At 40.5% G+C, this 11,872-nt stretch overlaps 1 protein-coding gene across 3 annotated transcripts; it reads right to left on the bottom strand.

Annotated features, from left to right (window-relative positions):
• Positions 1-57: 57 nt before the first annotated feature.
• paxbp1 (PAX3 and PAX7 binding protein 1) lies at positions 58-11,254 on the bottom strand. 3 transcript variants are annotated; one of them, XR_005709262.1, is made up of 19 exons: positions 10,820-11,254; positions 10,457-10,579; positions 9,412-9,624; positions 8,899-9,120; positions 8,701-8,801; positions 7,931-8,154; positions 7,376-7,565; positions 6,052-6,175; positions 5,301-5,403; positions 4,865-4,980; positions 4,506-4,714; positions 4,271-4,418; positions 4,038-4,159; positions 3,839-3,915; positions 3,658-3,724; positions 3,142-3,288; positions 1,483-1,637; positions 539-809; positions 58-244 (listed from the first exon to the last, which is right to left on the bottom strand). XR_005709262.1 is itself a non-coding variant. In XM_040150863.1 (18 exons), exons 1-18 carry the CDS (start codon positions 11,127-11,129, stop codon positions 689-691), a joined length of 2,763 nt encoding a protein of 920 aa, XP_040006797.1. In that variant the 5' UTR covers positions 11,130-11,254; the 3' UTR covers positions 58-688. The 3 variants fall into 3 exon arrangements, 2 of the variants coding, with proteins under 2 accessions (XP_040006797.1, XP_040006796.1); XM_040150863.1 differs by having other exon boundaries at positions 58-809; positions 4,515-4,714; XM_040150862.1 differs by having other exon boundaries at positions 58-809.
• Between the last annotated feature and the right edge of the window lie 618 nt (positions 11,255-11,872).

An 11,872-nucleotide genomic window follows, 5' to 3' on the forward strand; every position in this document is an offset into this window, starting at 1 on the left:
GCTGAAATGTAAAACAAAGCTTTACATCAATCTTTCAAATGAACATTTTATTCACAGGCAAACAGAATGCTAAAACAAAAGTCTTACAAATGTGATTACAAAGCTCTCAGCTCTGGTATGGTCATCAGGGCAGTCTGTAGGTGACAGGTGTACTGCAGGATCAAGTGGATCAAAGGACGACCAGCAAGTTGGTTGTCGCTCTTCGCCTGTCTGCAGCTTCTACCTTTTGGCCAACTACAAAGTTCTTTTGGTACATACAGAAAAGTATTTGTGAGAAATACAGGGGGTGAAGAGGTTTTTACAGACTGCCAGGTTTAATATAGTGTCAACTGAAAATTTTGATTTTTTTCAAACAATAATCCATGTCAAATGTTTACTCCTAATAAATTATGCATTTAAAATATTGCCAGCATGTAGTATAGCCAAGTAATTGCTTTGAGCTGACGATAAAAGGCCTCATTTTAGCATCAGTCTTGTGTTGATAGGTATGAGCACACCATTCTATACATTATTCACAATATTTACAAGATTTTTGTACCTTCTATTTTCAGAGATGGTAACAACTGCTGAGTTTTATTTTAAATCCATTTACACACACTTTCTCCAGGAATCCAAGTCAGTGAACCAATGGCTTCGAATGTGTTGAATACAACAGAAGATAAATGAAAAGTTGCTGTTGTCATGTCTCCTATGACTTGGCTTCCAAAAGTGGTTTGATGTCTTTAATGCCATGTTCTGCTGCCACAGTGATGATGTGGTCCAGGGCGTTCATGTGGCCCAACATCCTCACAACCTCTTTGACTTGTTCCCTGTTGGCAGATATGGGCTGTATTAGAAGCAGTATCAACACTTACCAAAAGCATTGCAACACAGCTTGAAGGTACTGATCAAACGTGTCTTTTAAAAAGGTGCTATTTGTAAGTTTTTGCTATCGCTATATAGCCAATGTTAGCATTAACAGCTGTTTACTTACCGGTCTAGACGAAAGATTGAGAGTTCAGCATCAAACGTCATTCCTTTACTTGCCAAGAGATGTCTCCAGCGGTGGAAAGCAACGCCAATGTTTACTCTTGTTTTTCTACTATTTCTATCACTTCTTTTGTTCTACTGAAATTAGCATACTAACCAGCTAATCTCGGCCTGTCATGTCTCGTAATAACACTTTGCAATCGTGAGTCACAGCAGTGTCCAGTCTGCCCTCAGTCCAACATGAGAGGATGAAGAAACAGTGCGCAAAGGAATGAAGTTTGATGCTGAACTCACAATGTTTCTTCTAGACTGGTATGTAAACAGCTATTAATGCTAATGTTGGCTATGTAGCGATAGCAAAAAAATTACACTACTCGGTAAATTGTTTTAACAGAATTTTCATCCTACTCAATGCACCTTCAATGGTATTCCAGCACATTGATCTATAAATGAATTCAAAATCCCCAATCTGACAAACCCTCTAAAGCTGTAGAACCTAGTAGAGCTTCTTACTTGGCAGTGCGCCGCTCCACATCAGACCCACCCACACTGCCGCGGTGCAGTGAGTTTGCCAGGTGGGTGAGGAAGCGACAGAATGGCTCCAACTGAGGCAACGTCTGCTGGCCCTTCAGTCCAGAGAACCACTGCACTGGCAAACACTCCACCACCTGAAAAAGGTACAAGGAAGAGTTAAAGGATAACAGTGTCAACACATGTCAACCTGTTAAGTGAGTCACGAATGGACAAAGCTGACAATCTGAGCAGGTGTGTTGGTCAAGTTTAGGCTGCCAGCTGTAAAAAGCCACAAGGAAGTGGAGAGCAGTTGATCACATTGACCCGGGCTAAGAGGATTTTATTATAAAATACCAACACCTCTCATCAATCTTTCATATCTAGGAGAAGAGCCAGTTCCCATTGCTCAGGTGGCCTTAAAAAAAAGAAAAAAAAGAAGCCATATCTATCTTTAAACATGGCTGCCACATCATGTAAATACAGTAAGATGTCTCTGGAATAATTTTGAAATCTACACAAAGATGTGTAATTGCAGTTTGGGTTTGTGAAAAGTGGAGTTTGAGTACAAATCAGAATTTTCTCTTATCTCAGACTAAACCTGTGAACCTTTTAAGAAGAGTCCACATAGAATTGCACCATTCAGTGCACTGATGGTGTATATCTTGAAATACCAGAAAGCATAATATCTGGAGTTAAAATGGTTCTCATGAAAGCCAAAAAAATGAAACTGTTGACTCAATGGATGGAATCAGGTATCAAATACCTGAAATGTGCCTGAGTGCCATTTTATTAGGGCAACCCACACTCTTGACAATATGCGTGACCATTTCAAATTTTAATTAAACAAGAGTCTCCCTCAATATCCACTCTCCATGCCGGGGGCCTAGTTAAGGGAATAAGTACAGAAACTGAGTAATTGCTAAAAAAGGGGACGCACAGTGTCACTTTCTAAGTACTATGTACTGCAGCAGACCATGGAGTCAAAACAGCTGACAAGAGGGGCCCCTCTGTCCAATTAAATGTTTCCTCTGTACCTGCTCATAATAATGTTGCTCTCTTTCAGCGGGGTGTTCTGAACAAAATGTACGGTATTCATATTGTTGTAAAGATGTAAACGTGAGGTGGACACATGACAATGGGCTTGTCGTGGCTCCTTCATCTCTTTTCCCATGACTTGCTCTCATGTCACCTGGGTTGTCATGTGAGAATGGTATGTAACAGGATGTGCACTTTTGCCGTTATATTTTGTTAACACAGGAAAATGCACACCAAGTGGAAAGTCAACCCATCCCTCTCTACATAGACTGAAATATGACAAACTGACTACATTCATATCCAAAGATGTGAAGTTTATTAAAAGAAACTTGTATGCATTGACTCCTTTCCGAGCTAACAATAAAATGAACGACTCCTCTGCCTTTGGCCTTAATTTCCATGAGATCTACCCTTGCACTGTGAACTCATTTATAAGATAGAACAAGCAAACTAATCTTAGATTTTCCCCCCATTAATTTTAAAATAAGTTCATCAACAGATAAACTGATTAATATCTTTAATTCAAAACTAATCAGTTAATCTGATCAAGCTCCCGTGTAAGCACTTCTGTGTGTGCTTACACAGGAAGCATGAAATTGGAAGACAATGGCGTGCACCTCCTACCTTCTGGCACTTCTGAACATTGTCCTCCCCTGTATCTGTGGTCTGAAGCGCAGAGAGGATGTATCTATTGAGAGTGCTGTCCAAAGCCAGGTCCCTCATACAGGAACTGGATAAGATACCTTCCCACTGCAGGATGTTGCCGAGCAGCTACGCCAAGAGGGAACAAGAACATAACAACAGCATGCACTGTCAATATCCAAGTAGTTGTATTAGCTGTAAATGTTGCTATCAGTGCTTACTACACAAACTACATCAAGTACATGCACACACGTACAGTCATGGATTATGAGTACCTGTCCCAGGTCAACTGAGGAGTGGCAAGCGAGTTAATATAGGCAAGGTAAATCCATCCTGAGAGTTTTCTGAAGTGTTTATATCTCTTTTATCTCAACATATACCCCTCCATCAAACAGATGTGTGTTACTGCATCTCAATATGCAACCCTAAGAATTTTCTTGGTTTCCTCCTTTAATCATTCAGATTAGATACAGAAGAGAACTGTGAGTGTGCACAAACCTTCACACATGACCAAAACTGCCTTTGGTAGAATAAGTATGGGCCGCTATTCTTGTTCTCCAACACACTAAATAGAAGCAAAAACACACACATCAAATCAGTTCAAAAAGTCATCATACAGACTGAAGAAAAAAAAAAAGAAAACTGGACTACCTCCAATGTTAACAATTCTGTTACATACTTTTTGGGGTAGAGTGGAAGGAAGACATCTTCATCCAGAGTCCGCCTGATCCTTAAGACAATAGTTTTTAACAGCTCCTGACAGAGAAAAAAAAGGAAGTCAAGATGAAAATAATTCTACCACAAGATCCAAAATAGTATCGTATTTTTGCAGATGAAGTACATTATGTGTAGGTAGGTCATAAGAGAGTGGACAGTACCTGTGTGTATCTGTTGTCCCCATGCAGCACAGTGGGGTAACCTTTCATTAGTCTGTGAATAAAGCCCACCAGCCTGGATGTTTGACTGCTCGAAAGTGGGTCCCACACTTGCTCTGTCAACACTGGCACACACAGCAACCAATACATAAATACACATATCTTGTACTGGCCTGCATTGTTATGCCAAGGCAATCTTTTTAGTATGCTAGGTGCTGCTGTGTGGGTTTCACAACCTGTCAGTTTGGAGAGGATGACCTTCTCCACAATGGCAGGCAGCAAACTGATATCCCCATCTCCCCTCTGCAACGCGCAGTGCTCCTCGAAGCCGTAAAACAACAGCGACTCAAACCAGAGCATGTACTCGAAGTTTGCACACTGTGCCTGCACAGATAAAAAAAGATAAAATAGATATCAGAATTTCCCCCTCCCGTTTCAAAAAGGAAAATGTTACATTGAAAATGCACATACATGTCGTACCTCGAGAGGGTTCCACGTAATCAGCTGCAGTCGGACCAAAGGGTTAAAGAGTTTGGGCAGACAGAGGCCAATGTAAGCATCTCTGTAGCAGTCAGAATATTCTCTCCTCCACACTTCAAAATGGGATTTGATGCAGTCAAGAGAATGAAAGTCCTCCACTACGTCCTCAAATACTTTCTTACATTCCCGGATGATACGATCTAGACGGGATGAAAGACTTTAGTTAGGCAAGAGCCACAGAATGTCTGATGTGTGTTATGTCTGTGTTAAAATCACTTCTAATCTACACATGTACAAATTCTCCTCAATATGGTCGATACTGTAATTTTGGCAGCAATTTTATGATGAACCTCTCTCCATGTTGAAGCTGGTGATGTCGGTAGATGTTTCCTCGTCATCAGATGATAAGCCTTCTTTGTGCTCTGCCCTCTTTCCATTCTGCTCTCTAGCTTGTCGCCGCCGAGTTCTGCACCCACCCACAAGCACGAAGGCAGACAAAAATAAACAAAGGACAAATTATTTTATATGTGAGTGACTGCATCCAGCTCTTGCATGGCAAACCTACTCTTTACAATCTGACCTACAATCAGGGCTGTATTTTTGTGAATAAAAGCACAGAAAGCTAAGCTCAGATGTGAGTTTTTGGCATTTCCTGGTCTCAGGCAAGCACAAAACCACAGTCTACAGGAACCATCGAGCTTGTACCATTAGCTTGGAAACATGTCCAAAAAAAATTCAGCCTACAAATCCTTGAAACATGTCTTTGATTACAAATGAGCTTCATACCGTCGTGCTTCTCTTTCTGCTATCCTCCTCTGACGACTGTGCTCTTGGTATGCTGCACGGTCTCGACCGAATGAGTCTAAATTAGGAGCCATGACAGCTTTATCTGCAAGAGACAGGGGCCACTTTAGAACCAGTAATGAAGAACAGAGACAAGCCATAACCTATTTCTTATTCTGGGCACTAAACCTCTCTGGACACTCAACATTAAGAGTATTCAAATTTGGAAAATTCCAAAGGCTCAAAAATAAATTAGATGCGATAGGTAGGTGATAGGCAAAAGGACTGTTTTAAACAAATGAAACAAGTTCAAACCGATAAGGCATCATATTTGTTACAAATAATTTTGGTATCATTCATTTTCTAGTCACTTACCTGTATGCAACTTCCTACATGTTACAGTGAAAGTAACAGATGACAAGTCACTAATGTTTTTTTCATCTTTACTTAGTGACTCATTGCTTGCGCTGAGTTACAAGCACCCAGCTGACTGTGAGACTCAGCCATTAAAGAGTAGCCAAAACAGCTCCTCCAATAAAACATCTCCCATATGTACATACATGCTCACTCACTCAAAATCTCACCTCAATTAGCCTTAATCACACTAATGGGGTGAAACATAACGGGGGTAGCGGGAAACAAGAATGTGAACAGCGCGCGCACATACACACGTGTACACACACACACACACACACACACAGAAAATTAACGAGGCCGTTCAAATAAATCATAAAAACCTTCAAGATGGACTGACTTGAAAGGCTTGCAAACTCCGACGATTCATCTTTAATATCATCCTGTCTTCTCTGGACAAGTCGTGAGGCCCGTTGCCTTAGTAACTGGTGCATGGCAGCCTCCAGCTCCAGGACAGCAGGCACCTGAAAGATATGATGCCTTCTGTGACCTCTGACCCAAACAAAAGTGGGGTTCCGAGTCACAGGGATGTCTTGCTCGAGCATGATGGACAATAAAATACTGGAACCAAAATATCACTAGTGTTGGGTGAAAACCTGGTATCTCTAAAATGTCTTTTTCCTTGAAGTAAAGCTTGAACACTATGGACTTATGAGCAGCCAATGATCTCAGCTGAATATATTGACAACCCAAGTTAAAGGCCTAATTAAACACCTTGTCACGTTAATGCATTAAAAGTCACAAAATTGGAGTTGAAAAGTTTTTACCCAACTCTGACAATATACAGTTCCAGTCACGGTGTTTACGCTGTAATAATGAACTCCATACTAAGTCATGCTGATAATGGTTGGTTAATATCCCGTTTCCATCACAATGTTCTGTGCACTCAGAGTCACCTAATAGGGTTAAAACGGACATTAGTATGGTTGAGGAAACATGTTGGCAGCTAGCAGGCCGGTCCTCTCTTTGTTCCATGTTGTTGCTGCTCTGCTGCTGCGGGATCAAGACTAAGTTATTCTGTTTAGACATGCGTTTAGTAAGTAGCTATAGGAGTAAAAAAAAAAAAAAAACATGGACAGAGAATTCATTTAATAATGCTTCAACAAACCGGGCTCATCCTCTTTTACAGACCTGACCCTTGTGTATATACTTAGCTACACCACTATAGTGAGTTCTCTTAAAGCACCAGTTCATCTTCCGATAATATTACTGACGTAAAGAGGAGTATAAATCAATTCTGTTTAAGAAACTGAAAAATGTTAAATAATGTGATTCATTATTAACAAAGAGTATTTTCTTTCTATACAAAAGCCATTTACAAAAGTCTGCCACTGAAATAATAGATCAAAGTTATACTAAAGTTAGACTAAAATGAGAGCAGTTGTGAAGCAGCTGGGAAATACACGGAGAGCGCTCCAAGTAACTAATTTTTCTAGTCATACTGGCTTGTCAGCACTGTTACCTAGTGACAATAATAGTTCCTAAAAAAAATTTCATTTACTACATCAGAACAATAGTAAAAGGGCTTTTTATGTCAAATAATGCTTCACAATACAGAATTTTTATTGGATTAAATCTCTTTAAACTCCATATAAAGTGGTCAGAGATCACACAGACACAAAACAGAAAACAGCTAATCAGACAGAAGATAAATTCTCCCTTACCTTTTCACTGAAACACTCAAGCAAGTCTCCAACATACCCTCGCATTTCTTGCAAGAATTTATATTGATCTGCATTGTCACTGGATGAGCCCTCCAGCTGCTGTATGGTGCTCTCAGAGGCAGCTAAGTCTTCTTCAATCTGTTTGTAGTGCTTGGCGTTTGCGTTGTGGCCTGCATGCATTTGGCTGAGTCTACAGACACATGACATACAGGAAAAGACAGTAAGAAAGAATGACTTAGACAAAGTTGAGGAAAAACAGAGCTAGTCTAATTTTACATACAGTAGGCAGAAATTTGCTTTAGAGTACACCCATCAAATGAACACATCATGAAAACTGATAAACAGGAGACAATGAGCCAAAATAATGTGCTCCTAGCTGAACAGGAGTTGTAATTAGGGGGACTAATGTAACCCCCCTCTAGACCCCCACATTCCCTCTGGGCCTCAGATCTGTGGACAGCTTTGCTGGGTCTTCAGGACCACAGCACACAGAGATGGCAGCAGCTGAGCTGAAGACTGATATTAGATGTTGCTGCAGATTTCCACTGAACCTACCTATCCTGCAGGCGTTTCTTTACCAGATCAATGGATACCGGGTTTAGATCACTAATAGAGGCCCCGTAGTGAAGAGAGCCATTGTCTGCTCGGCCAGTTGGCTTGCCAGTCTGTGGGGCCACAGTACTGTAGGTGAAAGGCATGCTGTAGGAAGAGCCATAGGGCTGGCTCTCGTAGCTGTTCTGGTAGTACACTGTATTGTCCTCTGGCTGGTTGCTCTGGACCTAGTCATTAGGAACAAGGCAAACAAATAATGCTTTTACTACTACAACTCATAGACCTGCTGCTGTATACAACCAATTCATTAGGCCTGCGACTACTGGTTATTTGCATTATCAATTATACTAGCAAATTTTTTTAAATTAATTGTTTAGTCTATAAAATTTCGGAAAATTATGAAAAATGCCCATCACAACTTCAAGGGGCAGCTAATCTTCACTTTTGAGAAGCTTGAACCAGCAAAAGTTTGTTGTTTTTGCTTGAGAAATCATTTAACGAGTTGTCAAAATTGTTGGTGACCTTCTGTCAACTGACTCTTTGACTGACTAACCGTTTCAGAACTACAGCTCATAATAATAATAATTTTAAAAAATCTGCCAGATTTAAATGCCGGCTTTTTATAAAGTAATATAACAACAGCACCACAGGATGAAACACTAAGAAAATTTGGGGGAAAAAAAAAAAAAAAAAAGCACACAGCATCGTTTGTCAGGACTCTTAGATGAGAGCAAAAATATTTAACAGCTGTTAAAAGATTTAGTACATCTTACCTGGGGTATGCTGATTCCTTTCCTAATCTGCTCCTGCTCCCAGCGGCTCACCTCTTCATCCTGACCTGCATCCAGTGCCTCGTCATCACTACCCCCGATGCCTGTACGAGTGAAGTGATGTTCATGTCTTAGAGACAACTGATATAAAACAGTATTATATAATCAATGGATTGTCAGAGCACCATAGTTGTACGGTACCTATTTCCTCGGCTATCTTTTGTCTCTGGCTTTTGTTCCTGACTCCGCTGAAGCGGATCCTCTTCTCTTCCTCATCTTCATCATCGCTGGCATCTTGGTCTTCTCGTACCAGACGTTTCTTAGGAGACTCTGTCTCTACCAGTGGAGTTTCACCCCCCAGTTCTCTAGCCAGTTGCCGCCGCTTTCTGGCAGCATGGATGAATGCCGCATCGGGGATCTCCCCTAGAGTAAGAGAGAAACAGGTCTTGATCTAAGTAGCTTTGTAGTTGTGTGTATAAATACCAAAAAGTCACTCAGGAAATTCTAAGACTTGTAGCAGAATACAGTTTAAAAAATGTTAAACTCACAGGTATTTCCTGCCATATAACATACTGGAAAAGTACAAAGTTATCAACAAGACCAAGAGTGGGACCATTGTTTAAAAAAGTGCTCATACGAGTGTTAGACCAGTAGTGCCAGTGATAATAGTTGAAACACTGGACAAGCAGTTAAATTTGATAGTGTGTATGATACCTGGTCTTAGGCTTCCGAGGGAAGAAAGTGTGTTGAAAGTTGCTCCGGTGTTGTTGCTCTTGGACACTTGACTATTTGCCTGGCCACATTGACTCCTCGCCTCTTCGTCCTGCTCATCAGCACTGTCCACCTCCATTTCTTCCTCCCCGTGCTCACTACCTGCTCTGCTAGTGACTTCCTCTTTGATGGCAACTGCAGGCTGAGGTGGTGCATCTAGGAAAACAGGATGCAGAAACAGATGAGTCAAGAGGATAACGGATCTAACAGACTTACATTACATTTACATTATAGCCATCTAACTGATACTAACTATGTGGTGACTGATATTATGCTTCTTCCTACAGGACAGTCTCTGAAACCGCTAGCCCATTCAGATACCCAAATAGCATTGGTATAGATGGAATCTTATGGGTATTTCAAGTAGTTCATATTTTGGTCATCTGGAGTGAGCACTGAAAAGTAAAGCCTTTGAGTGACATCAGATTTTTGCCAGTTTCATTATTTAATCAGAGCTCAAGGAGTGTGTGTAAGTATTAAACATGGCAAGCCTCTGTGAACATGTGTTGATACCATGCACAGACCTCAACATACATTACTGCCAGTATATATGCAGATAATTCTATCATATGTCACCAACCTCTGAAAATGAATCTTATAAAGTAGATTTACTTTGGGAACTAAAAATACTGATTGGTATTTCTGATATACCATCTTTCCTATGGATGGTAATGGAATAGGATTATAAAAGTATAATCCAAAACCTTTTTCCTCAGTGACATTAGCATTAACACAAATGTAAAATGATGATCTCCTGTCCTCAGAGACCCACCCCCATCTTGTGGTACAACAACATATGACATTTTACCCTTAATGTTCTGAGTATTTTGATAGGGCACACTGTCACAGTTTAAATAATTTTTTAGCAAAACCAAAATGATGCGGCTGCAAAGTCAGCTAGGCAGGCTAAGGTACTATCATACTGGTTAGCAATATGACAGCAGAGATGACAGGTGGTGTACATCGCATGAACAGTGTGCTATCCCACCTGATTTGATTTCCTGCTTGACATATCCAGACCTCTCCAAATCCTCCTTGTATTCTTTCTTCAGCTGTTTCACAATCTTCTTACTGTGATTGGATTTCTTCACTCTGAACACCTCGGATCCTTCTGTTTACAAACAAGTCATGAAAGCGGAAAGTTGGGTTAACCAGGCACATCGTCCAGGTTAAGTTGGTGGTCATTGGAATGATTCCCGGTTAGGGAAAAATACTTATCTATAATGTTTATGGAGTTGTAAATACGATTTCCGTATCCTCAGCGGAAACATACCTAAACCTGTCAGGACAACACGTTTTCTTCAGCTAAGGTTAACTAGCTAGCTGACTTAGCACTGGTTTACCATGTTACCTTCTTCATCGTTGAAACTCAGCAAGCTGGCTTTCGTGGGCCCTGGCACCGTAGCTGTATCCTTGCCTTTCTTTTCTCTCTTGACAGGTCTTACACTGTTAAGGTTAGCCTGAAAGCCGTTGCTATGATAGTTATCCGTGCTGCTAGGTACTACGGTGGTGCTGTTGTTGGAAGTCTCCATAAACGGGATTTCCTCCACAATAGGCCCGAACGATGTCGGCGCCAGCGGGGGCTGCTGACTCTCCTCCTGCTCGTCCTCGTCGGACTCATTCCTCCGTCGAAAATTAGCTCGTTTCGCCTTTTTAAACATTATGCTTCTCTGTTAAATGCAATAGTGCATGCTCAGTCGTAGGACACCTTAAAACTGTAGTTGGGGCCAAAAGAAATTATCCTCACACTTCCAGTCGGCCATTTTCTATCAGAGATTCCGTTTCTTTTTCGTCTTCAAAATCACTAGCTGAGTATATGCTTCACCGGCATATTACTGCCCTCTACTGGTCAGTACTAGAATAGACGCGCACTAGTCTTGCACACAACAATTGTTTTTTTAAAACAATAAATATATAAATAAAAAATAGAAAAACACAACCAGAGAAAGATATAGAATTATCTACGTGAATTGTTATATTATTTGTTGTGTATATAGAATAGCCTATATACATACATATATAGCCTATTAGGAAAATCTGCTCGTTTGTCAGATATTTCTGTTTATTAGGTGTTTTCCAAAGCGTATAGTATAAATATAACAATCATGTTTTCTGTATGCTTGTGTTTATTATTTGGTTTCTTGTTTCATTTATAAATTTACATACAAATGTACCACACTACTTGAGGCCAAAGAGAGTACTTTATGCTCATGGTAACATTGGCTAGTGCAATTAACCATCATTATTTCTTAATAAAGCCTTGAATATATCTTAATGTTGTTAACAAGTACTTTATTGGAGATTACAGTGAGGAAATTATTCATTTCCTGCCCACATTGCAAGTCTTCTGTGGTTTCTTTGCCCGATTATTCTCACCTGCTTGCTGCCAAATGTAAGCCTGACC

This window comes from Xiphias gladius, chromosome 17 (genome assembly GCF_016859285.1).
Source record: "Xiphias gladius isolate SHS-SW01 ecotype Sanya breed wild chromosome 17, ASM1685928v1, whole genome shotgun sequence".
NCBI lineage: Eukaryota > Metazoa > Chordata > Actinopteri > Istiophoriformes > Xiphiidae > Xiphias > Xiphias gladius.